This window comes from Physeter macrocephalus, chromosome 20 (assembly GCF_002837175.3).
Source record: "Physeter macrocephalus isolate SW-GA chromosome 20, ASM283717v5, whole genome shotgun sequence".
Lineage (NCBI taxonomy): Eukaryota > Metazoa > Chordata > Mammalia > Artiodactyla > Physeteridae > Physeter > Physeter macrocephalus.
Window position 1 is genome coordinate 31,296,582 of NC_041233.1, and position 27,369 is coordinate 31,323,950.

Consider the following 27,369-nt stretch of genomic DNA (forward strand, 5'->3'; position numbering starts at 1 on the left):
AAAAGATTACAAGAGAGCCTTATCCAACCAGATAGAAGCTGTTTGGCTCCACCAGACCTTTGCTTGCTTCCTGACTTAGGAAATATCACAGAAAATGGAAGTGGCAATAATGTTAACAATAATTATAATTCAGTTCAATGAATGATGACAATAGGGAGAGCGTTCAGGAAACAGACATGGAGCAAACAATCTGTACAAACCTCTAGGTCACAGCTTACGTGGCTCTGGATTTTATGGCTTATATCCAAGTGAGGGAGAGAGTTGGTGCCTATGTGATATGTGTTTCAGGTGAAACATGGAGATGAAAGTCTAATAATATTAGTTAAAGGAAACTAAAAGGAAATTGAGACATACCTCAGGAAGAAAACTTGATCTATACTGAAACCTTGCTCTAGAAAGCAAGGAAACTACTTGCTACGTTAATGGAGGACATTGTCAGTATTTGATTTTCCCTTTGGGAATTAAGCAACTTTTTCTTTTTCTTCTGTTTTTTTTAAGTGTGTTAAATACGAGGTTTATTTTAAGTACGAGGCCACTATGTGCTATACTGACAGTAGATACAGGGCCAGAATAAGTTTGTAAATATTCATACACGTGTAAAAAAGACTACAACTTACACATACTTTATTTACTTGATTGAAAGTCTTATGGTATATAAAATGCTTACTATAGTTGATCTCAGCTTTGTTTACACTGAAGTGAGTTATATCTGGGTTTTCTATGCTCAAGACTGCTCAATTGCTGGTGCTGCCGCCATTGGTTTGTTTTCTTTCAGGATCAAGGTGGGTACTTTCATATAAAATCTTGTTTTTAATTCCTTCTCTGGCAAGTCTTTCCTGGATTCTTAGCTTTGCATAATTATACCTACAATGGAACCTAGATCCTAAAGTCACCAAGATAAATCCTCCTACTCCAAGATTCTTAGCTTTGCATAATTATACCTACAATGGAACCAGCATCCTAAAGTCACCAAGATAAATCCTCCTACTCCAATGTCACATGATCTTCTAATTCCACCTTCCCCTTCCCAGGCTCCTGGGGCTCTGGCGCAGCCATCATGGGGACAGTGGGCACCTCCTGAGTAGCTTTTTCTTGAAAAGAACGAACAATATTCATTTTAATATACATTTAAGCTGAGGCAATAATAATACTAGTTTGTGTTATCAAAAACAACAGGTACTACTCAAATTACCTTTAGGTGTTGTGAGGTGCAGAGTTTTGAAACTTTGCAATCTGGCTGAAGGGAGTGGAAAAAGTATAAGGTAGAATATGGAACTGGAGCGGGACCTCGTAGGGTAGGGGGATTCTCCACCTGCCAAATTAGGGGAATGGGGGCAAGGAGGGACAAAATGAATGTAAAAGAAATAAATGGAAGATGAGCTTGCAAAAATAGGTTTGTGCAAGAACCAAGAAGGTTTCGAATATAACTTTTAGAGCTCTGAGCTCAACTCATCTTGTGTGGGGGGCCTTCTTGAGGGCTTTTAAGTGGGGAAGTAGTAACATGATTAGAAGTAGACTATATTTTAAGTAAAGGTAGAAATTAATTCTTGAAATGTAGGAAACTCCCAACAATACCTGATTTCAAAATGAAAGTTAATATCTATATGTTCAAATATTTCTTTTTAAGAGTCTGAAAAATATGGATGTCCACCTAAGTGAAGAAGCCAGTTTCATTTTCCCAGCACATTTATCATCCCTAAAACATTTTGAAGTGTCCATCCTGGCAGACTGGTCCAATTTAAATATACAATTTCATCAGACCTCTTTAATGCCACATTATTTTAGGTAAAGTTGTTTCAATTGAGTGCACACATCTATTAGTGTGGAGTCATATTGGATAATGAAGCACTGTTATTCCCATGGACCCATGTTAGGTGGACCAGGGATTTTAATTAAATATCCGAATGGGTGTTGTACAGTAGACATTCCCTAGAAAGCATCTGTCAGGGTTAATATTTTATAAGTTAGCTATGCCTCTTTCAACCTTTAATTATAATATTCTAACGCTTTATTCTTAGTTACTGCTAATAATTTCAAGGTAATATAGGTAGAAATTACTTGGTTATCCAAGTGACTGCACATATCAAAGAAATAGAAAGTAATTTCACGTCTATACGTGTTTTATAAGTAAACATTACTAACACGTTATTGTATTTTAAAAAATTATCTCTTTTTTTCCTAAGAGGAATTGAAAACACATGATATCCTATGATTGGAAGTGTTTACTGCCTGGCATATATGTAACTAAACTCAATTCTCAGTAATAGCAGTGACACTGCTTCTGCATCAAATAAATAAGTAAACTTCTTGATCATTGCCATTTCTTCGGCTCTCTTCAGGCACTGAACTATAGTCCTGTTCATTTCTCATAGTATGCTGCTTGACCACCTCAAGTCCATTTCATTTAAGCATATGACCTTGCCATTTCCTTCCCCCCATGTAGACTTTGGCCATCTCTGTGGATGGAGCATTCGGAAAAGACTAACTTTGGCCCTTAATTTTCAGGAACATAAAACACGCACAATAGTCTTGTCACGTGTAAGTCCATCCCTTGGGCACAACCCTCATATGGGCTGTTCAAGAGTAGGTAGGTGGTTGTTCCTGGATGGGAGAGGTAGACATCTATGACCCAAGCATTAATACATAATCACACTAATACTGACTCTGGTCTTGGGGAGTGAATGACTGGGCTATTTTGACCTTCATCTCGTTTGACTCTTTGATATTTCCAACCACTGCTTTGAAAAAAATATATGTTAAATTTTATGCTTCTACTTAAGAAATAGATAATACTGTTCTGTGGATGGATCTGCAAACTCCATTCATTATGGACTACCAACCAGAAATTATTTTGGTCCTTAAGAAAGAGAGCTTAACATGTATTTTAAGAATATTGAAGAAAACTTTGATACTCTAACTAGAAAAGATAGATTAAAATATTTCAAAATAAAAAGGAATTTTTTTTCCTTTTACGACCTTCTCTTGGTTCCCAATTTTTTCTAATGCTGCTGCAGTTGGTTATGTCTTGTGTTGCTGTGTTGTTTCATAAATGCAGTGGAGAGAACAGCTAGATCTCTGTTCTTCCTAAGAGTAGAAAATTCTAATTATGAATACTCAGAATATTCAAAATTTGAGGACTATATTCTCACTGGATTGGAATAATGACAGTTTAAGCAGAATTGAAATAAGTTGAAATCACTTTTGACACTCGCAGTTCTTGAGGTCTAGGAGGACTATCTCATTATAGTTCTTATTTCATAAGTAAGAAAAAAAGAGTCATTTAATACATTTTGTAGATGGTAATAGCACATTGTACCTTAGTTCTGATATCTCTTTCTTTGACAGTTTGGAGACTACATTGGCTTGCAGTGGAGAATAAAATTTCAGTCATATTAACAGGAACATCTTTTATTTTCCGAGACCTAAGCCCCTGTAGTTCCCAGGGTGCATGATGCTCCTTATAGACACTCATTTGTTCTCATAATATCTTTACTATGGAATATTCATTAAAAAATCATTTTCAAAAACAGGCAAAATCATGACCATCATGCACATATAAAATGATTCCATATTAAAAATTCAATTTAACTCATTAACGAGGGAACCAGTAAGATGCTATAAGCAAGTTCAAAGGAGAATCCAAAGAACAGACATAATTATAGATCAGGAATATTGAAAGCAGGTGTAAGTAGAGGCAAAACTGGCCTCTTCTGTGGTGGAAGAGGGAAGTCAATTGAAACTCCATGAGACAGAATGTTGCATGTCTATAGGCAGAAATTATTATTTTTTATTTTTTATTTTTTTGCGGTACGTGGGCCTCTCACTGTTGTGGTCTCTCCCGTTGAGGAGCACAGGCTCCGGACGTGCAGGCTCAGCGGCCATGGCTCACGGGCCCAGCCGCTCTGCGGCATGTGGGATCCTCCCGGACCAGGGCACAAACCCGTGTCCCCTGCATCGGCAGGCGGACTCTCAACCACTGCGCAACCAGGGAAGGCCAGGCAGAAATTATTTTGCATTGCTGTCAGTTATCTACAATTTACAGAGTTGTAAAATAGCCTGATGCAAGGTTAGAATGAGATAACCTCGAAGTGTATGCTATAGACAGTGCAGTTTTCCCCTGAAGCACAGATTTTTCCCACAATAGTTTTCTACTCTTGCATAACTAGTATTTTTTCCATTAAGATTAATTTCATGCATGTACCTTAGGAAGCCTTCCCTGATGCTTTCTACCTGGTTTTAAGTTTTCCTCTACCTCTCAAAATATCTTGTGAATAACAAATACTGTGTTTACTATGTGGCATTATAATTCAATGTTTAGTGTCGCTTTCAATTTCTCTTCTTTAAGGCTAGAACTATATCTTATTTTTTAATTTTCACAGTATTTGGCACATAGACAAAATTTATAAGATGTTTACAGAGTGAATGAATGAATGAGTGAGTGAATGAGTGAAGAACTGATGGATGTATGCTTGAGTGGAGAGTACAAGAGCACATGTGTGATAAGCAAGCATTTGTCATCCTCTACAATGCAGCAGGGGTTTGAGTGAGGCCAGGCATCTCTAGATTTCCCTCTGAGCACAGTGCATCTCATATTATTAATAAATTAAACTCTGTGTTTATCTGACCTTCCTGTTGCCTTACTATTTGATCTCAGGAAAGTCCTTTATATCTTTCGAACCTCAATTTATATTTGTAAAATGTATTCTCCTTACTATTGCTTAACCACATGTCAGAGGTTTTAAAATCATAGATTGTTTAACATTATAGTAATGTACTTGCAAAATTAGACAATTTTGTGTAAGAATAAGCTACATTAGAAATGATTTGAGGTAGGTGGTCAGAAAATCTGTACTCTTCTAGTATTTATGACAATATGGCAAAAGCAGTGAAGCAAGAGCTAGTTCCTTCTCTTGGACTTTTTACTCTGTTCCCATAATCTTGCAAATCCCTCATGCATGTGAGGAACTAATCGTTTATTAGCTGAATCTGTAACCTGTTAGTACTTCATTTTAATTAACTAAACATTGAGCCTAGAATGAATAGGCAGATACTGTATCCACAGTGCCTATATATAAAGGTCTTTAAATCTCAGAAATATGCACACAGGATTGTGGTTTTCCAGAATCCTTATTTCAGTGGATTCCTATTTTAATGTGTATGTTTACATACGTATTTTTGAAACAGTAGATGTGTTGTGGAAACCACAGGATACTCCTGCAAAAGGGCCGACAACAGTAGACTGTGCCTTGACTTTGAATGAGGTGGAATTTGAGTTGTGTCAATTTCTACTTGCATGACCTGAAGTAAACTACTTAATTTATTTCAGTTTTATTTTCCTTATATCTAAAAGAAGAATAATAACCCTGATTTCATAGGGCTGAGGTGAGGATAAGGGAGACAATGAGTGCAGCTGACTTGTGGAAACAGCTGTAGAAAATGTTAGCTCCCCCCAGCCCTTCCCTGGAATATGTCTTGCCTTTATCTGCATTTGCTCATCATTCTTTCTTACTTTCTGCATTTTACCTCCTCTTTAGTCACCACTTTCTTTAAATTCTTCATGATTCAGTTTAAAGCTCACTCCTCCCTACCATGTTTTTTGGTTTTCTTTATCTCTGCCAATTTGACTGTGAGCTCAGTGATGGCAGAGGCCCTTGCTTGTCTTGTTGGGAGCCTCCAGAGCACCCTGCAAGGGTCCAGCATACTGCCTAAGCCCAGTGGACTAAAATTCAGCACAGGAGACCTCTGTTTATACCGAGTTCCTCAGAGAAGTCACCTCATTTTTACCTGTGTTCTCTAAAAATCAAAGACATTGTCTCTATAGCACAGACTTAAGCTGAATTTATTTTAACAAGTGCCGTCCATGGTCCTGAATAGAGTTTACATTATATACAGTGGGTTTGATTTTCTTTATCCTGCTGCCCTGTAGTTTGAACAGCTTGTACTTGTGTTTTCCATCCAGACTCACTCAACAAGCTTTCCCCAATTCACTGCAGCTTCAGGGTCCCAGGGAGTGAGGACTGACCTGGGGTCAGATGCATCAACCTTACTCTATCACTAAAGTGATGCTAGAGGAATGAACAGATTTGTATCAATGCCTGTGGTATTCAGGACAACATATTAAAGCATAGATTTATTTTAATTCCCTATGTTCTGAAGCTGGAAGGCAGAGGTATAAAATTCGTACCCTGTGGTTTCTTCGCTCTTATTTTCTTCTTCACAGTGTATTTATTCCTTGTGAGCATCTTTGGGCATGCACTGTGTTTTCTCTAATGAAAGTAGAAAAATTGTATCCTCATTGCTTATTTTTAGCACTGTTGCTATGCTAAACTGTAGCCCAGACATCTTATTAAAATCACTTCAGGATTTGAAAGTTCATTCTCTTTAATACAGTGGCATCACTACTCTTTCTGAAAATATGTCACCATATATGAGTTATCTATTTAAATATTTCCTATCAACTGTTGGAAAAGTATTTCTCATCTATTTAAGGAATAAGTCAAAAATTGATACCTAGAGATTGGGGGCAGATTTTGTCGAGGGTTCTTTTGGATTCTTTTTGTGGCTAGGTAAAGGGTCAATTATTTCTTTCATACTATCCTGACGTGTGATCTGTGGCATCTTTAGGGTGGCGTTCCACAGTGTACAACTTATTGTGCTGAATAAAGTGATTGACAATTGTTTCATTAATTACCATGTGTCATGGTTAAAAGACTTCCGGACACATAGATTGAGTGGCCTAGGTTTTTCCACATGAAATTGAGGTTTTACAGTATATATTGTTGAGACGATCATCTGCATTCCCAGGCTGCTTATGCAGTTGTGCATATGTAAAGAGCAACAACATGCATCTGCTCTTTCTTCAGTGGAGTCTGGGGCTGCTCCTTGTTGTCTATTATTTTGATTCTCAGCAGTAGAATCATGGGTGGGAAAGGACTTTGGAGTGATATGGGTCCACTCACAAGAGCTTTTAAGAAACAAGAGAAGGTAATTATCATGAGGGAATTTCTGGCAAGAACTGCATTTAACTTAAAAGGTTGACTTGCACTTTAGGCCATTATATCAGAGCTATACCTCACTTTATTTTATTTTATTTTTTTTTTGCGGTATGCGGGCCTCCCTCTGCTGCGGCCTCTCCCGTTGCGGAGCACAGGCTCCGGACGCGCAGGCCCAGCGGCCATGGCTCACGGGCCCAGCCGCTCCGCGGCACGTGGGATCCTCCCAGACCGGGGCGCGAACCCGGTTCCCCTGCCTCGGCAGGCGGACGCGCAACCACTGCGCCACCAGGGAAGCCCCCCTCACTTTAAATTAGATAAACATGCTAGCATAAAAAAAATCTGTGGTGATAAAGGGAAGAACATTAAACTTGAAGGGTGCCTGTTCTAGGGCAAGTGTTAAGCTATATGCTTTCCCAATTGCTATCTCATTTAATCTTCCTAACAGCCCTGAAAGGCATGGGTTATTATCCCCAATTCACAGATGAGGAAACCAAGCTCAGGGAGATAAAATAAGTTTTTCGTTGTAAGGGATTGGCCTGGCATTCAAAGCTAAGCCTTTATGACTTAAGACCCATGGTTTATTCTATATGATGCTAAAATTAACATGCCTTCCTTTCCTGTAGAAGATCATCCACCATTTTTTTTTATTGTGGTAAATAACACGTAAAATGATATCTACCATCCTAACAAAAATTTAAGGGTATATTGCAGTGTCATTAAGTATAAGCACAATGTTGTACAGTGGATCTCTAGAACTCTTTCATCTTGCATGACTGAAACTCTGTACCCATTGAACAGCAACTCTCCATATGTTTTTACATCTATCAATAAAGGCTCATTCCCCCTTTCTCCTCCCTGCAATGTGTGTTTGCTTTTTGTTTTTGTTTTTGGATAGAGAGGGAAAGAGTGTCACAGCAATGCTAATCTCAGTGTCACTGTTTAGCCAACAGATCTTGGGGTAGTGACGTACTGTAGCTACGCCACGTCATTAGCCAGATTCACTCTAAAGGTGATCGGATTATTAACAAGCTGTTTTACTAATCAATGTGAGCTGAATTGGGTTATAATTTATAATCATGAGCACAGTTTCTGTTGCACTGAGGCCACAGGACTCCTCACTTACGTTGAATTCCAAGTTGACAATGCCCCTCTGAATCAGACAGAATGTATTTTTAGTCACACTGACTTGAGAACCAGCCCCCTACCTCCCCTCCCCGCCCCCCCCCCCGCCCCCACGCTGCCTTAGCAGGTCACAGACAACAGTCGTCCCTACCTCCCCTCCCCGCCCCCCCCCCGCCCCCACGCTGCCTTAGCAGGTCACAGACAACAGTCGTCCGTCTGATAGAGAAACCTCTGGATGGAGTCAGACTGCCTCGCAGGCCCTGGCTCCACTCCAGAGAATGATCAGTGGGTCCAGCACTGCCAGACAGCCCCCTGGCACAGGGGCTGGCCAAAAAGTCAGGGCATGAGGATCCTCTGTACTTCGGGCACGGTGCCCAGCTCCATCAGGGCAGAATGTGGAGCTCAGCAGATTGGAGTTTGGTCTCCATGGCACCAGGGCCACAGGCTTGAGCTAAAACAATCCCCAAGCACCTGCATTGTCTCAGATGTAAGCACATGATGCCTTCCACCAAACAAATCCTGTAGGAGAAGCTTATCTTGCCCCTGACCCAAGGCAGGAAAAACATTCTCTCTTTTCTCCCTTCTGAGATTTTTTTGGTCTTTCCATCTTCCCTTCACCTTGAAACTTGACACGTATCCCTCTCCTGTCTCCCCCAGCTGGTCAGTCTGGTTTCTAACACCCTCTTTTCCGTGTTCTCACTCCCTAATAATCCCGCTCCTGCTTCTTGGCCAACACTGGCCTAGTGAGGAAGATGGAGGCCACATATTCTATTCTCAGGTTGTTTTATGAAGAAACTAAATCCCCTTGAATTCAGAAGAGCATGCTGAGCAAATCTATGGAAACCTTGCACAGTTGTATAGTTTTGTAAAATAGTGTATTCTGATAATATTTTCCAAGGCACCAAATTTACCTAATCCCAGGAGACACACCGAATATATTATAAAAAGAGGATAATGTGTTGTGCAGCTTAAAATTCCTGGAAAATTTCTCATTACTTGTATCGTACAACCAAATTCCAGTGCAAGGCGACCCATTTGTGCGTGATGATCAGCGCTGCCAATGCCCCAGCAGTAGCAGGAAAGGATGTTGTGAAATGATCCAACTTCCATTAGAAAATAATGACTGTCTTGGCTAAGCAACATTTTTTAAATTAAATACTGACAATTTCTAGTAATCAGAGAGCTTATTAGCCATGAAATTCGATTCCAGTATCAGGGACTATTCACTTATCAAATAGGAGCCAAATAATTGTGGGTGGAATTTATAGTCCTGCACTGGGAATAGCATTAAATATTATGGAAATGGCACTGGGGTATATAGCTCCAGCTCTAGGGAAATGTGGCATTTTACAGTTTCAGTAGCAAGTTAGGCTGGTGATTAACAGAATGCAATCATTAATTTCTGAGGCATGAGATTTCCTCTATATTCTCTTGGGAACCCAGTGTTTTACAAAACAGTGAAGCCGTCATGAATTTCTACTGAGCTTCACTTGTCTGTTCCAAATTTCCATCAGCTGCCTTGAGACAGGCTCAGAAATCCTTGCCATGGAATTAGCCTTAATTCATGGAGGGAGGTGTTCCTGCCTTCAGGAAGACTGGAAAGAGTATGCTTTCAGCAGGCTCACCTCTGAGTTCCCCATCTTTTCTCCTGATGGTCTCTACTAATACCTCCCATGCCCACTCACCTGACCAACCCCTCTCCATATTTTCCAATCCCCTTTTAGGGAAATGGGAAGCAAGTATTCCCTGAGTACCCAATGATGCCACAAATTGTGTGAAATAACCCAGATACAATTTTTGGAAGTAGGTGTTCACTGATTAAGCCCATGAAGATTAAATACTATGCCACAGTACAAAGTTAGTAAGGATGGAAGGCAGGATTCACACCTAGGTCTATCTGTTCTCCAAACATTTCTCGCTATAGAAATAAAAGGTGATAAGGTTTTAGGTGAATATATTAATCTGCCATAGATATTTCTACTTAAATGTCTCTGAATGCATACATTTTTAAAAGACTTTAAACTCAGGAAGTCGTTTTCCACATGCATAAGTTTCACCACCATTTTCCAACAATACAGTTCTGACATAGGAACTTTGAGTATTTTCAAATATGCATACAAATACATGCATATGTATACATATACAATATACATAAATATACATACATCTGTATACAAACACATGCATGCATAAACACACATATATAGATATATCTGTGTACATACACAGATACATACATATGTACATATATACATTCACATAGATAGATATAAAATCTTTCATGATATTTTTCTTTCTGATCTGTAGGGACTAGATTTCACCTGATTAAAAATCTCTGCCTGGGCTTCCCTGGTGGCGCAGTGGTTGCGCGTCCGCCTGCCAATGCAGGGGAGCCGGGTTCGTGCCCCGGTCTGGGAGGATCCCACATGCCGCGGAGCGGCTGGGCCCGTGAGCCATGGCCGTTGGGTCTGCGCGTCCGGAGCCTGTGCTCCGCAGCGGGAGAGGCCACAACAGTGAGAGGCCTGCCTAGCACAAAAACAAAACAAAACAAAACAAAACAAAAAACTATAAAATCTCTCCCTAGGTACCTACATATGTGTCTGTCTTCAACCTGGTTAGCAAACTATTCCAATACATGCATTCTTCAAGTCAACCCAAGTTTAGAACGTTTAGCGGATAAAAAGTGCAGTGGCGGGCTCTCTAAAGAATAAGAGAGAAAATTATAACAGATGCATGGACAGAGTAAAACAATTGCCTGTTGTCACATGCTAGGAAGGGTCAGGCTAGGCATTCAAGTCCACATTCTGTTCACTACATTAACACACTGCTGTCAGAAAGAGAAAATGTCAGATTTAAAAATTTCTTCCCCTTGCCTCAGCATATCTTAGCATTTTTAGGTATATTTGGAAGAAAGCTGAGGCTCATGCCTGTCAACTTGTTCCTTTAAAAGCCCTTCTTTCTCCCTTCCTTCCTCCCTTCCTTCCTTCCTTCCTTCCTTCCTTCCTTCCTTCCTCCCTCCCTTCCTCTCTATCTTTCTTCCTTTCTTTCTCTCTCTCTCTTTCTCTCCCTCCCTCTCTCTCTTTCTCTCTCTTTCCCTCTTTCTCTTTCTCTTTCTTTCTTTCACTGCTCCGGGTCTTACTTGTGGCACACGTTCCTTCCTTCCTTCCTCCCTCCCTCCCTTCCTCTCTATCTTTCTTCCTTTCTTTCTCTCTCTCTCTTTCTCTCCCTCCCTCTCTCTCTTTCTCTCTCTTTCCCTCTTTCTCTTTCTCTTTCTTTCTTTCACTGCTCCGGGTCTTACTTGTGGCACACGGGATCTTCATTGCCATGTGCGGGATCTCTGTTGAGGCAGGCAGGATCCTTAGTTGCAACACACAGGATCTTTAGTTGCAGCATGTGAACTCTTAGTTGAGGCATGCGGGATCTAGTTCCCTGACCAGAGATTGAACCCAGGCCCCCTACATTGGGAGCATGGAGCCTTAGCCACTGGACCACCAAGGAAGTTTCTAAAAGACTTTCTTAATAGGGAAGTATGGCCTTCAGACATACCCAATAAGGAACAGATTTGCTTGAAAACTCAGTGTTATGGTGCCTCATTTAGAGTTAACAGGTAAAACATTGCATGTCAACTGATTTTAGGAAGGACCAAATGTCATGCATGTGTCTCCCATGAATGCTGCTTTCTTGCCAAAGTGGGATGTTACTAGTAATTAACCTATGTCTCTACCTACTTAGAAAATATTATTACCAGATTCTTCACATATATGCCCATTCTTAAGGCCTTTGACTATTTTACAAATTTATGAGTTTATTGTTTCCTTTATTGTAGGAGTCATTGTGGCTTTTGGGTGGAAATCTTCCCCCAAGCAGGAAACTGAGCAGTGCGGGTTCACAGGGCTTTAGTGATGAGTGTAAGTAATAACTTTACTCTTTGAATACTTTAATCCTCAATTAATTCTAGATCCCACTACAAGCTGAGGTGAAGGGCTGGCAGATTTTATTTTCTCTCAATAGGAAAGTGACCAATATTTTACTTACTTCCTGATGCATGTGCCTTTCTCTCAGTCTACTGTCAATCTACTTAATTCTCTTGGATCTAGCTCTGAACCTAATTGTTCCATACTGGCCAAAGCCACTTTAGGGAGCTGTTTTTAAGTAAGAGTGAATACTTTCATTTGTAAGCTACAGTTGCTCACAAAACATCCTTTTCCTCATAAACAGAGGTTATTTTTGTTTTGGTCTAGAACAGTATTCCTCAAAATCTCTTAGGTAGCTGAGAAGACAGCTGGGTATATGACAGTATCAGTATTTATTGTTGTTATCCTTTCCTTGTGAAAGAGTGGCTGGTCTACTGATGTATGTATTTCATTAAATGACATTGTGATCTTCCCAACATGGAGAGTTAGAGTTGAAGATCATGTACTCCAACTTCCTTATTTTACATTTAGGAAAAACTGAGGCCCAGAGAGGTGAAATGACTTAATCAAGTCACAGGGTACCACAAATGAGGCTTGAAACCATATCCTTTGAGTTCAAGTACAGTTTACTTTGAGGTAGTGTTTTAATGTGGTCAACCAGGCACAGGTGGAATATAGAACTTCAGAAGGATTTTTGCCCAACAACAAAAAGAACTTAGTTGAAGACAGGGGGAATATGCTAATTTTGAATAGGATAACACTATTATAGACAATTTTTAAAAATCCAAGTATGTTTACTTTATGAAAAATCAAACTTGGAAATGATATTTGTCACTCTTGCATTCATTTCCAATGGCAGTTTTTAAAGTATTGCTGGGGAGTAGCTTTCTTATTTAGCTTTAATCTTCACAAATATCCATGCATAAACATAGATTTTCAACTATGTTTTCAAAGGATTAAATGAGAACTGTCTAAAATGTCTGGTGAAAATTAAGATTTTAAAATGTTATATTTAGAATTGCTATTCAATGTCTCATCCAAATTGTAAAAAAAAAAATTGCAAATACTTTGAAGCTCATCATATTGTATTTTTCCACTGTTACCACTCTCTTAAATTTAATGGGCTCATGTGAGAGGCAAAGTGTGTGCATTTGTAAACACAATACATTTAGAATTATCAATGGAAGCTTGACTTTTTTTCACAGGAAGGTTCATTGTGGTTAGGAATTCATTAGCATTAGTAATACGTGGGAGACTTAACCTCCCATTTTCAAATGAAAAATGTTCACAGTTTTTCAACAACTAATTTATTAGGCCGTTTGAGCTATCTGCGCTGGACATTTCTTGTGATATTTTTGTCATTTAGTTTTTATTTGTTTTTAATATCAAGGGAAAGTGAATGCTAGGTCAAAATATCTTGAATAAAATTATAGGCAGAAATCATTTTGAATAATAATTATATAGTACAATGCAAACTGACACATAGTAACATTTGTAAAACATTGTATTAGAGCTTTTTTTCCTAAAAGGACCTGAAATTTTGGTTGTTATTTTTATTCTGCTATATTGATTGTTAGATATGTAGACAGTTTCTTGCTTTCTCATTTAAAATGTATGAGAATCTGTGGCAGTGTCATTGGTCCCTGGGAAACAAATGATGTCATTAAAATAACATTAGGACTTTGAGCTTCTCAAACCCAGAATTATTAACTTTCAGCACAAGCATGGCAGAAAATGTTAATGATTCTTTTACTGCTTAATTCAAGTGTTGTGTGATGGTTCTTTGGTAAAAATCTACATTCTATTGATAGTACCTGAGGGAGAAGAAAACAAATAAGCAAGCTCAAGTTCGAGAGCTGGTAGGCTATTTATACTTAAGTGTGTCTTATTCTTCACCTCAGTTAAATATTAGCGCAGAATAAAATATAGAAGAAAAAAAAAACCTTAAGTTGTCCCTTTGTTATATTTTTCTTGTGATTCTGTAGCATCGTGACATCATTATTTAGTGAAGAATATCTTTGTTTTAAAACTATTATTTTAGGCTAGAAGAATAAGATATGTAATTCTTTTAATCACATAATCTCATTCCTTAAATTCTTAATTTTGGTTAATTTCTCTTTCGGGTAGAGTGGATTTTTACATAATTTTTGCACATTTGAGAATATCATCCTGTTACCTTCACACGTGAAACACAGCATATCTAGGGATAATATATCGATGCATTTCCAGGCAGTTGCTTTGCTTTACATTAAATATTTTGACTGTCTAATAGTCAAATTAGACAGTCAAAATATCTGTAGTTTGTAATGTAACAGTAAATTAAAATGAAGATAAGAACGTATGTTTGTTTGTTGATTCTGCAGATAATATAGCAACTACTTCTCATGATATGCTCAGGTCTTTTCCCAGGTTAGTGAACTTATTCAAGTAAGGCTTTGATAATTGCTTCTCTTCTTAGATTTCTGCTTTATTCCCTAGGAATGTCTGCAATCCTTAGGTTTTGATTTCTGTTATCTTCCTTCAATGTCAGTCGTAAGAGGAACCTTTATCATTTTTATCCTGTGCTTTTGGATGGCTCAAGTGCGTTCTCCACATCGCTTTTTACATTTTTCAATAGAAAATTTCTGTTGCTTAATGTTTCCAAAGGGTCTTATTTTTTTCTGCTTTTGCCATTACAGCTTTCCTAAATCCCACCTTATTACATTTCTTTTTATGATAAGAAGGCTGCCAAAAAGCTTTCTAAATTTTCTTTTAGTAACTATTGAAAATTATTTTCAAAGACCAGTATTCCACAGAGCCTCTCTGCTGTTTCTCCTTTTTCTCTTATTTTCTGAGTTTATAGATTTTATGTGAGATTTTCTGTATATTCAGATTGCAGTGACAAATGCTCATTCCAGACCACGTTTCCCAAGATATAGGGTCTATGGAGAGCCCATGGCCCTTCTTCTGCATCCATTTGGATGCTGATTGACTTCCCTTCTCAGATCAATAGCTAAATAGTAGATATATTTGATTAGACTCCAGCCCAATTCAAGGCACCAAACTGACATTCGTCTAGTGTGACCCTGCTGATTTGAGACCAAGTTTTCTCCTTTGAGCATCTGGCTACCTGATATTCTGAATCCATAAAGTCCATAAAATTAAAATTCCAATAATCATAACCCTTAGGAATCTACATTTTTTTTCTTTCTGTGCCTATAGTGCTTAATTTGTGGGAATGATATATTGTAGAATGGAATATTTTCTCTACCATCTCTCCACCCCACATACTCATCAGCAGCATATAGTCTTCCTTTCCAGTTATTCTCTCAGAGATTCCAACCCTGAGCAGATATGCTGAGATGGTGGTGAGACTGAGGGAGAACAAGGTCCTAACTGCTCTTGGTGTTCATGCACTAGAACATTCAAACATGCTCTTAGCCTCAATATTGCAACCTCATAGAGGCCTTCCATATTCACTCAGTCACCCCACTCTCATTTATTTTTAATTTTCTTCATCTGTTGCTCTCAGAAATTATGCTGCTTATTCACAGCACATAGTATATTCTCAACAAATATTGTTGGATGAATGAATGGATGGAGAGTTGCTTAGGGTTCTCATTGGGATTTGTGCTGTTGGTCTACAGGGCAGTATGGTGCTGGTGGGGTGGAAGGTCTTCCTTATCTGCTTTTAGATTTTCTCTGCCTTCGTAGGTGTTTTGGGGGAAAGTGGTGAGAGCCTGTCACAGATTGCTAACCAGATACCATTTTAACCACCAAGGCTGACACTCTCATTGTCTCCTCCTCTCTGCCTCCTGCTTTCTCTCAAAGTGTTCTTACCCTCTGTTCTATCTCTCCAACTGAGCTTGTTCTTGCTTAAAATTCCTTCTTCCACTCTTCATTTTTGCTCTGGTCATTTCCTTCGCCACATCCTCTTGCCTACCCACTGTCTCTATCCTGCTTTGTTTAATATAAAACATGGTTCTTTAACTTTGGAGAGAATTTATATTTTCTCATCTGCAGTCTTCTCAAAATAGAGGGGAGATTGTAGGCTGTGATCAATTTGGGGGACATCTAATGGAAGTAAAAGGGGTAAATCAGTACATTCAGAATTCTTCAAATTGATATCTATTTCCATACATCCTTAGCTATTTTAATACAGTTATAACATTTACTACCAAAAAACTATACATAGTAATTGATTTTTACCTTCCTATCTCAGAAGCTACAGATAAAAGGATATTAATTTTAAAGAGGTCACTCAATCAGAAAATGCATTATTCAGTTAGAATGGTGAGAGGAGCTGTGGGATGGAACTCAGGAAATCTGAGGAGTAGCTCTGACTCTGCTCCTTACATTGTTTGAGAGAAGTTATTCACCGGCTTGGGGTCTCCATGGACTTTTGCTTTATTTGCTTTATTTTTTTAAAAATAAATTAATTTTAGGCTGCATTGGATCCTCATTGCTACGTGCAGACTTTCTCTAGTTGTGGTGAGTGGGGGCTACTCTTTCTTATGTTGTGTGGGCTTCTCAATGCAGCGGCTTCTCTTGTTGAGGAGCACAGGCTCTAGGCGCGCGGGCTTCCGTAATTGTGGCACAGGGGCTTAGTAGTTGTGGCTCGCAGGCTCTAGAGCACGGGCTCAGTAGTTGTGGAGCACGGGCTCAGTTGCTCCGCGGCACGTGGGATCTTCCCAGACCAGGGCTTGAACCCATGTCCCCTGCATTGGCAGGCGGATTCCCAACCACTACGCCACCAGGGAAGCCCCTGGACTTTTGCTTTAAAATGACCAAGTTTTCCATCACCTTCATGTACAGAGAATCTCCAGTCATGGGAAGTTGACTCTCCATACGGATTTATGCTCCCATCTAACACCTAATTGTTCCAAAGTGTCCCAGCACTGGCCTAGCATCACCAAGGATGCTCAGCTCATAGTCGAAGAACTGGCTATTGACACCTCTCTGATTATGGATATTATTTCCAAATTAATATTAGTAAACATGAAGTCAGTATTTGCTTTACACAGGATGGTTTTAGCCACAGATCGACACAATGCATTTTAATCATCTCTTGTATGAGGGATGAAAACTGAGCAATTCAATTTTGAAGTAGCTTCAAAAATAGTGTTTGTATCAACTGACCTGTTTGGGATTTGTTTGTTTATCTTAATAAAAGATTATCATTATTATGTCTTCCACAGTGACACTAAATATGATCATCCAACTCCCTGTGGTTCCTTTACTTGGGAGTTATTGAACTAAGGTCAAAGTGAAGTAACCCTTCTCACCCAGACCAAGGCAATAACTACCCTCCCCTGCGTATCTGCACTGTAACCTGCCACAAACATTATTTTCCACTTGGGTTGAACTCTTTGTCATTTCATTAACAGGTTCTTTGCCACTTTTTACACCAGCATTTATACGTTTTTCTTTTAGCTTTATTGATGTGCAATTGATAAAATAAAATTGTAAGATATTTAAAGTGTACAGCATGATGATTTGATATACATATAGATTGTGCATTGCAAGAGGATTACCCCCATCGAGGTAATTAACACATCCACCACCTCATATTTCCTTTTTTTTTTTTTGGCAAGAACATTTAAGTTCTGCTTTCTTAGCAAATTTCAGTTATACAATACCTGGTGATCAATGATAGCCCCCATGTTATATATTAGATCCTGAGACCTAATTCATTTTATAACAAAAGTTTGTATGCTTCGACTAACCTCTCCCTATTTCCCCCAGTATTTATACTTTGACATCCGTCTGGAATCTTCTTTTTATTTCTTCTCAGAATCCTTTTCATTCTTTGGATCCCTTAACCCGGGTTTTTTTTTTCTTTTTTTTGGTACGCGGGCCTCTCACTGTTGTGGCCTCTCCCGTTGCGGAGCACAGGCTCCGGACGCGCAGGCTCAGCGGCCATGGCTCACGGGCCCAGCCGCTCCGCTGCATGTGGGGTCTTCCCGGACCGGGGCACGAACCCCTGTCCCCTGCATCGGCAGGCGGACTCTCAACCACTGCGCCACCAGGAAAGCCCCAACCCGGGTTTTTAAACCCTTGTTATCAAAGCACAAAATGCTTTAGACCCTACACAACTCAACCAAAGCTCCTTGCCTTTGTTTAGTCCTTAGAACTTACTCAGAACTGCACTTAGAAATTATATGTTTAAAAATCTATTCACCCTTAATAGACTGCAATCCTGCTCTTTTTTAGTAGACTTTATTTTTTAGAGAAGGCTTATATTCACAACAAAAATGAGAGAAAGGTACAGAAATTTCCCATATACCCCTACCCCCCCACATGCATAGCCTCCCCCATTATCAACATCCCCAACCAGAGTGGTTCACTTTTTGGTGTTGATGAATATGCATTGACACATCTTTATCACCCAAAGTCCATAGTTGACATTAGGGTTCACTCTTGATGTTGTACAGTCTGTGAATTTGGACAAATGTACAATGACATGTATCCACCATTATAGTGTATGTGCAGAATGGTTTCACTGCCCTAAAAATCCTCTGTGCTCTGCCTACCCATCCCTCCCCTAACCCCTGGCAACCACTAATGTCTTTACAGTCTATAGTTTTGTCTTTTCCGGGTGTCATATACTTGGAATCATACAGTAAGTAGCATTTTCAGATTGACTTCTTCCATTTAGTCATATGAATTTAAGTTTCCTCCATGTCTCTTCATGGCCTGATGGCTCATTTCTTTTTAACACTAAGTAACATTCCATTGCCTGAATGTATCTCAGTGTATTTATCCATTTATTTACTGAAGGACATCTTAGTTGCTTCCAGGTTTTGGCAATTATGAATAAAACTGCTATAAACATCTCTGTGCAGGTTTTTATGTGGGCATAAGTTTTCAGCTCCTTTGGGTAAATACCAAGGACTCCTATTGCTGGATCCTATAGTAAAAGTATGTTCGGTTTTGTAAGAAACTGACAAATTAGCTTCCAAAATGGTTGTAATATTTTGCATTCCCCCTAGCAATGAATGAGAATTCCTTGTTCCATATCTTCACCAGCATTTGGTGTTGGCAGTGTTCAGGATTTTGGTCATTCTAATAGGTATGTAATGCTATCTCATTGTTGTTTTAATTTGCATTTTCCCGATAACGTACAATGTGGAGCATCTTTTCAGATGCTTATCTGCCATCCATATATCTTATTTGTGGAGGTATCTGTTAAGATCTTTGGTTGTTTTATCTTCTTATTGTTGAGTTTTAAGAATACTTCAGATATTTTGGATAACAGTCCCTTATCAGATATTTATTTTGCATATATTTTTCCTAGTCTGGAGCTTGTCTTCTTTCCTTTGAACGTGTCTTTCGCAGAACAGAAATTTGTAATTTTAATGAAGTCCAAATTTTCAGTTATTTCTTTCATGGATCAGGCATTTGGTATTGGATCTAAAATGTCATTGCCAAACACAGGGTCATCTAGATTTTCTCCAAAGTTGTAGGAATATTTTAGACATTTGGATCTGTGATCCATTTTGAATTAATTTTTGTGACGTTTATATGATATGTATGTAGATTAATTTTCTGCAGATGGATGTCCAGTTGTTCCAACACTATTTTTGAAAAACCTATGTTTTCTCCATTGTGTTGCCTTTATTCCTTTGTCAAAGATCAATTGACTATGTTTATATGAGTCTATTTCTGGACTCTATATTTTATTCATTGATCTATTATTCTATTCTTTCACCAATGCCACACTATCTGAATTACTGTAACGTTATAACTGCAATCTCTTGCAATCCAAGATCTCAGTTTTTACTTTTTGGGGTATTCTTCAAGAGTCATTATAATAACCTTGACTATTAATGCACTTCATTAAATATTTGTTAATTTAAATATCAATACTATAAGCATAAGAGTGAATTATAACAGTAGAGTGGATGTTTGAGAACATAGAGAAGAGATCTGCATGTGTTTGAATACTGGCTCTGCTTCTTACTAGCTGTGTAGGATAATTATTATCTACTTCATGATGGTGTTGATTAAATAAATTGTTACATATAATCTTACCACAGTACCAGGAACAAGGCAAATGCTTAATAAATGTTGCTATTGTTGTTACTGTTCCATTCAGAATACAATAAATTAGGTTTCATATGTCATTATTTTCCTATAGATACTTGTCAGCTGGTGTGTGTGTGTGTGTGTGTGTGTGTGCGCGAGTGTGAGTGTGTGTGTGTGTGTATGTGGATATCCTGTACTATCACACAGCAGTATATGTCTTTTTTAAAAATAGTTTTGTGTGATATTTTAAGGTTTTTTGATCTATATTTCAGCTTTGAAGAGTTTTCTTCTATAATTTCTGTGATTTTTAATTTCTTCATCTATTTTGTTTTCTCTGTTCAAATACAGTGATAAGTAAACTAAAAGTCGGGAAATGTTAAGCATCTAATATCTAAATTATTTGCCTTTATCCAGTGAGTTCTATGAGAATTTATCAAGTGAATAATTACTTCATCCATTTATGTTTCTACATAATCTGTTTATTGCCTTTATAAATTTCATCCCCATTTAATCTATCATAATTTAAGATTATTTGCTCTTAATGACTGTATATGTACCATTTTCTTTTGAACCGGTTATTTCCTTATGTGTGGCTTTCTTTGAATTATGCATCTTTTGATAGTGTGGGAAGCTTTTAAAAATTAGTAAAATCTAAATTTGTACATTAGATTAAAATCAAGACAGTTGCAATAGTATCCAGGGTTGACGTGATACTGTGTGATTTGCTTTCATATTCACACCCTAATTTTGAATCCAATAGATAGTTTTGCTATTGAATTTAGCTTGCTGTGTTAAAGAAACGATTAAAAATCTGACATTCATTTTCATGCAGGTAATACAGTCAGTTAGTAATTTAACATTCTCCTCTAGACCTCAGGGAGGAGATCTGTGTAAGGGGGAAGGAGAGAAAAGCCTGAATCTCAGCCATTGTCTGAGAAAGAAGAATAGGTAGGAGGTGGTAGAAATGAATTTCATAGAATCATTGGCATGTATACCAAAAGTTTGTCTTTCAGGAAATGATCCTTTTTAGGTCTGTGACTATTAAATTGAGAAAAATGCACTTCTTTTAGTTAGGGGATTCCATGATCCTTTAAAACATTATAAATCCGCTTAGCAAATTTCTTCTTCATCCATCTTAAAGTGGGTCACAGCACTGTCATAAGCAATAATATTGGGCTACTGCTGGGGGCCAAATATTACACATATGGTTTTTTGAAATGTAATAGCTCCATCTCATTTTCTAGAAATATGTGACAGGCAGAACTGTCATCTTCTCATGAACAATGTTCAAGTTAGGCAAGTGCAATCCTAAATATGTTACACTAGTTTAGGGTCACTACAACAAAAACAGAAATGCATGTAGTTGTGACCATGAAGAATTTGTTGGTCTCCTTATCCAAAGACCAAAAGTCTCCTTGGTCTTTCCTGAAAATAACTTACCAGCATCAAGAACACTCATTCAGATGACTGCAAACTGAATTAGGCCACAGGGAAGGGCAACAGTAATCCAAGGGGTCCAATTAATCTCATAATGCAGTTCTTCATTTATTGTTAATGCATGAGACTTACATTGACAGCCAACCATATTCCAAAAACTGCACTAGTTACAGGAAACGCAGGAGGAATGGGCCGTCATTTCTGTGCCTTGGGTGTTCACATAGTCTTAAATGCATCTGGGAATCTCAAGAACCAAAACAATGTGGATTTTTGGCCACGTTGTTCTCAGTAGCTAGTGAGCTGTTCCAAATTGGTCCCCTGATTTCTTTAAGGATGAACGTGTAGACAAAGTAAAGAGAATTCAAGCGAGAGGAAGAAAACGATTAAGAGGATGGAGAGCTCTTTTAACAAGAAACTCGTAATGTGTAACTTAGCTCAACAATAGTAAGTGGAGCTCAGGATAATGATATATAAATATTTGAAAAATATAAACAGGAAGGAGCAGCATTGTTTAATGTAATTCAGCTAAAGGTAACTAAGAGCAATGCATAGTACTTAGGAAAGGGAAATTCAAAATAAATGTACGAAAAAAGTTTTCTCAAAAAAAATATGGGGCTACATTATAGCAAAGCATTGCAACTATATAAGAAAATGTGGAACAAGGAAACTAATAGCAGGAAGTTTACCAACAGTGGGTTCATTCTTTAATTCATTAATTCACCAAATGTTTTTAGGTAATTTAAATATTTAACATTTTCTTTGCTCCCATATCTTTATTCATTCTGCTCATTCATTTATTCAAAAAGTACTTCTTGAGCATTTCAGTGTTTTCAGAATTGGGAAACACTGGCAGTAATATATTATTTAGGGTAATGCTAGTGTCTGTAATAAATAACCTGAAATTTCAGTAGTTTAACACAAGAAAATTTTAGTTCTTACTCATATAAAGTGCCAATGAGATGTTCCTTATGGACTGGAAGGTAAGGGTTGGATTAGGGGAATAGATGGCTGGAGGGGCCATATCCATATAGTCATTCAGAGATCCAGGCTGATGGAGATCCCTAAGTTCACTCTGATATTCAACACCTAGCAGGAATAGGGACAGACAAAAGTTGGGGAAGAAATAACTTCTTCTTAAATACATTGGCTCAGAAGAGACACAGATTACTTTCACCCATTTTCATAGTTGAGAATTCACTAAATGACACTGTTCGGATGCTACAGGGGTTGAGAAATATAGCCTTCATCCTAGGAGTATCTCTCTGCTTTGAAGGGGAGCATGATTTTTTAATGGACAGGTAGCTGATCAAAAAGAGACCCAAATCCTGCCTTTTCGGAGTGTATATCAGTGGAGGAAACTGATAATAATAGAGTAATAAGTAAAATAAATATTTTGCCAGATGGAGATAAACATTATGTAGATAAATAAAGTGAGGAAGAAGGACAGGGAGTGCTGGGTGTGCAATTTGAAATGGGTTGTCTGGAAAGACCTTAATGAAAAAGAGTTCTTTGAGCAACTATTTGAATGAGGTGAGAGTGTGAACCAAGTGGAATATAATGGGAAAGCACTTGAAGCAATGGAATTGCAAAGCCCATGAGGTAATATCATGCCTGGTGAGTGTAAGCAGCAAGACAGTATCTAACAGAATGGGAGAAAAGTAAGCAAAGGAGAGCATGGCAGGATATGAGGTAATAGAAGTAACAGGGCTCCATCATCCAGAGGCCTTATGAGCAATTGTGAGGATTTTGGCTTCTACTCTGAGATACTGAGGAAGTCATTAGAAGGTTTTCAGCAGAGGAGTGAAATGATTTGATCTATGTTTTTAAAGGATTACTCTAGTTGCTGTGCTGAAAATAGACTGTGGTGCAATACGTGCAGAAGGAGCGAGATGGTTAGAAAGCTTTTTTAATAATTGAGGTGAGAAATGATGGCATTGTAGACCAGAGGTACTGTGAGAAGTGGTTGGATTCTGGATATATATTGGAGGTAGAGCCAACATGATTTGCTGATGGATTGGTGGTGAGATGTGGAGGAAGAGAGGAGTCAAGGATGAGTCTAGGATTGGAAGGATAACGTTTTCATTAATTGGAATGGGGAAGATTATAGGAGGATCTCATTGAGTTGTGGGTGGAGTGTCTTTGGAGCTTGATTTGGGATGACTTTTAGATAGCTAACTTGAGATGACAGGTAGTCATTAGATATATGACTCTGATACTCAGTGTGGGGCAGGGGAGAGGATATGCATATAAGGAATAGGTCCAAACATTGAGTCCTGGGGGACTCCAACATTTAGAGGTCGGGGACATGGGGAGAAACCAGTGCAAGAGCATGAAAAGGAGTGTCAGAAGACAACCAGGGGAGTCTGGTGTCAAGGAAACCAAATAAGATAAATATTTCAAGACAGAAGGAATGATCCTTAGTCTCAACTGCTGCTGATCAAATAAAAAGAGAACTAGTAATTGACTGGGAATTTAATTGTGAAGAGTCTGAATTGGGAAGTCATTGGTGATCTTAACAAAAGCAGTTTTAGTGTAGTGACGTAGAAAGTGTGCATGAAGTGAGATAAGGAGAATATGAGAAATGATCAATTTGTGGCAATGGGCTTATTTAATTATTTTGAGGATTTTTTTTCTATAAAGGGGAGCAAAGAAATGGGGTGGTAATTATAATAGGAAGTGAGGACAAGAAATGGTGTTTCTAAATGGGAAAGGTAGCAGTGCCATTTGTAAAAAGAGTAGGGAAAAAATTATGAGGTAAGAAAAAGAGAGGGAATTAATAAGCAACAATCTTAGGTGTGTGAGAAAAATTGGATCAGGTGTGCTAGTGAAGGGGTTGGACATAGGTAGGAGCTCATATTGTTTATCCATAATAGTGCAGGGTAGTGAGGCACATGCGTAATGGGCTTGTGGGAGTTCCTTTTGGATTCTTAGGGAAATAAGAAGCAAGGTCATTCAGAAGAAAGAGGAAAAGATGGGAAGTCATCACTTTGCAGAAGGGGGCTAGTGAATGGAAAAGGGCAATCTTCCCAGGCAATTCCAAGGGCCCAACTTGAAGTTAATGGTTATATATAACCTGGTGGTGTGTTTTTATCCAATCATTATTACCTGTGTGTGTAGCCATGGCATATATGGAGAATTTTGTTCAATGAGTTAGCAGTTTTTCTCGGTGAATACAATGGCACGAGAGAGGGTTAAGACAGTTTACTGTGAGAGCAAGAGAATGACTGTGATTGTATGTCATAGACTCTAAGCTGAGTGAGGTGAGAGTGATGATATGAAAAGTTGAGTAGGGCAGTAAAAAAGATGGCAGGATCAGTGTGTTTGAGGATTTTTTGTAGTTATATTATTAAAAGGAATGCCCTAGAAACACTGGAGCTGGTAGTCCACTGGAGAGTGGAGTCCTTGAAGCTAAGAGGATGGAGTGGTGACAATTGTTGGGAATGGAAAGGTCTGATGCAATAATAGAAATGAGAGCTAAGGTTGGATGCAAAACAAAATCATTTTATGAGAGAAGATTAAAGAATGGAGAGGCTGAGGTATTGGAAAGATCATCTGACTTGTTTAAATCCTGAGAATTTTGACATGGACAGTGTTAGATAATGTGACATTCGGTCAGGAATAAAAATCTTGCCGCTGTGACCTTCCGTCTGGGAATTTGCAAATATATCAGTTAAAATTTCTTTTTTTGAGAGTCAAGTTGGGGTAATCTCTGAGTTTTTGTTGAAATGAAAATGTTTTTATTCTGACCTCATTTTTCAAAGATCCTTTTATGGCTATAGAATTCTGGGTTGATATTATGTTCTCTTACCATCTTAAGACTATTATTCTATTTCCTTCTGACTTTCATGTTTGCTGTTGAGAAGACAGTAAGTTGAGAAACCTACTGTTTATTGTGGGTAACATTTTTTTCTCAATGGCTGTTTTTTTTTTAAAACTTTATGTTTTGCATTCTTCAGTTTCACTAGAATTTATATAGGTCTAGGATTCATGACTTTCTGATTTTGAAGATTGGTATCGTTCATCAATTCTCAACAGTTCCAATGCATTTGTCTCCAAATATTCATTGCCTTCTCCCATTTTCTGTTAGCTCTTTGAACTCTCATTACTCCATGTTGGATGTTCTCAGTCTGTTATCGTTTTCTTAGAATTTTCTTTCCTGTTTCCCATCACTTCATATATCTGTACTTCATTCCGTGTATTTTTCTCAGATTTACTTTTCATTGTACTGGTTTTCTTTTCAGCAGTGTCTCACAATCATTTTAGCTATTTTATTTTTCATTTCTATAGTTTTATTTGGTTCTTTATCAAATACGTCTGGTCAGTTTTGTTGGTCTCTATTTTTCTTACTTTTATGGTCAATCTTCTCTATTATTTCTTTAAGCATACTTAATTTGCATGATTTGTAACCTCTATCTAATAAACCTTATATCTGCAGTCATTAGAGGTCTGATTCTGTGCTTTACGGCACTTAGAGTTACCCATGACAGCTCATTTCTTCATATATATAATGATTTAAAAATTATGAGTTCAAGTTCCTTTAATCTTTGATTCTTTGATCTTATTATGGTAGTTTTTAAGGCTGAATTTAAATTTTTTTCAGAAAGGATTCTCATATGCTGCTTTCAGATAACTGGGAATCTTAGCACTCAGGAAACACTTTAAATTGTGCCTTAAGTTTGGGTTTTTTTGAGGGAGAAAGTTTCAAAGTTGTATATTCTGGTTTTAAACATGAGCATAAACTTTTGTTTAAATATTTGTCAAGGGATGGGACTTCCCTGGTGGTGCAGTGGATAAGACTCCCTGCTCCCAATTCAGGGGGCCTGGGTTCCATCCCTGGTCAGGGAACTCGATCCCACACGCATGCCACAACTAAGAGTGCGCATGTCACAACTAAGGAGCCTGCGAGCTGCAGCTAAGGATTCAGCCTGCCTCAACTAAGACCCGGCCCAACCAACGAAATCAATAAATAAATATTTAAAAATTTATCAAAGGGGTCTTTTTTTTTTTTTTTTAATTCTTTACCAGAAACCAAAGCTGAAAATGGTATTCCTAATGGCTTGTCATGTTTCAGGAATCCAGGATTCCCACAGAGAGTCTTTACTCTGATCTTCCACCTAGGTTTCTTATTTGTATGGCTTACTACAGCTCAGCTCCTAGGCTACCAGTGATTAGCATATGAATTCAGGAAACCTTTCCATTACATTGCTTGCTTACTCAAGTGTATTCTAAATTTTTTTTTTCTTTTCTGAAATCTTCTGAAGAATTCCTTTACTCTCCTGCTAATGCAGCTGTGCATTAAAAATGATCCTTTGATATATTACATTTCAATTTGTGCTACAGTAGGAATAAAAGGGTGGTATGTTCTGGGAACATTTAGTCAAACTTATAATAAGAATTGGGAGTCCCTTTGGGTGAGGGGTCAGGTCATCTTTTTAAAATAATTTTTTTCCCAAGAGCTCATTATATATTAAGTGTAGCGATTCTTGGCCATGTATTGCAATTTATTTTTTTCCTAGTTGTTGTTTCTAGTTTTAACTTTGTTAATGGTGCTATGTTTTCTTTCTGATACAGACAGTTAAAATTTTTATATAATCAAATATACTGATCTTTCATGTTCTCTGCCTTTGATGTTATGCCTGGAAAATTTCTTCCACCAATATCATGAAACTATTCACCAGTTATTTCCTCTAGTTCTTCTTGGAATTTATTTTTTCAAAAACCCATTTCCTTCATAGAATATAAATGACTTTTTATGTTGTGCTAAATAGTTATATATACACATATATATGTTTTAATATATATGTTTTAGCATGTATAAGTTTTAAAACTTTCTATTATATTCAATTAAAATATATATTTAGGGCTTCCCTGGTGGCGCAGTGGTTGCGCGTCCG

General features: G+C 38.0%; 2 protein-coding genes across 4 annotated transcripts in view; one reads left to right on the forward strand and one right to left on the reverse strand.

The window, feature by feature from the left end:
* Nucleotides 1-27,369, forward strand: part of NRG3 (neuregulin 3) — a 1,100,783-nt gene that overhangs the window by 162,528 nt on the left and 910,886 nt on the right. The window lies entirely within an intron of this gene.
* Nucleotides 627-5,559, reverse strand: LOC112067096 (cytochrome c oxidase assembly protein COX20, mitochondrial-like). The gene is made up of 3 exons (XM_024132046.1): nucleotides 5,510-5,559; nucleotides 954-1,091; nucleotides 627-876 (listed from the first exon to the last, which is right to left on the reverse strand). The coding sequence occupies exons 1-3, from the start codon at nucleotides 5,557-5,559 to the stop codon at nucleotides 735-737; spliced, it is 330 nt and encodes a 109-aa protein (XP_023987814.1). The 3' UTR covers nucleotides 627-734.

Coding starts and splice junctions, on each gene's coding strand:
- LOC112067096 (XM_024132046.1), bottom strand. CDS start 5,559: ATGAAGAATTTAAAGAAAGTGGTGACTAAAGAGGAGGTAAAATGCAGA. Junction 1,092..5,509: donor GAGGAGGTAAAATGCAGAAA/GTAAGAAAGAAT, acceptor GTTCTTTTCAAG/AAAAAGCTACTCAGGAGGTG. Junction 877..953: donor TTGGTGACTTTAGGATGCTG/GTTCCATTGTAG, acceptor TTTAGGATCTAG/GTTCCATTGTAGGTATAATT.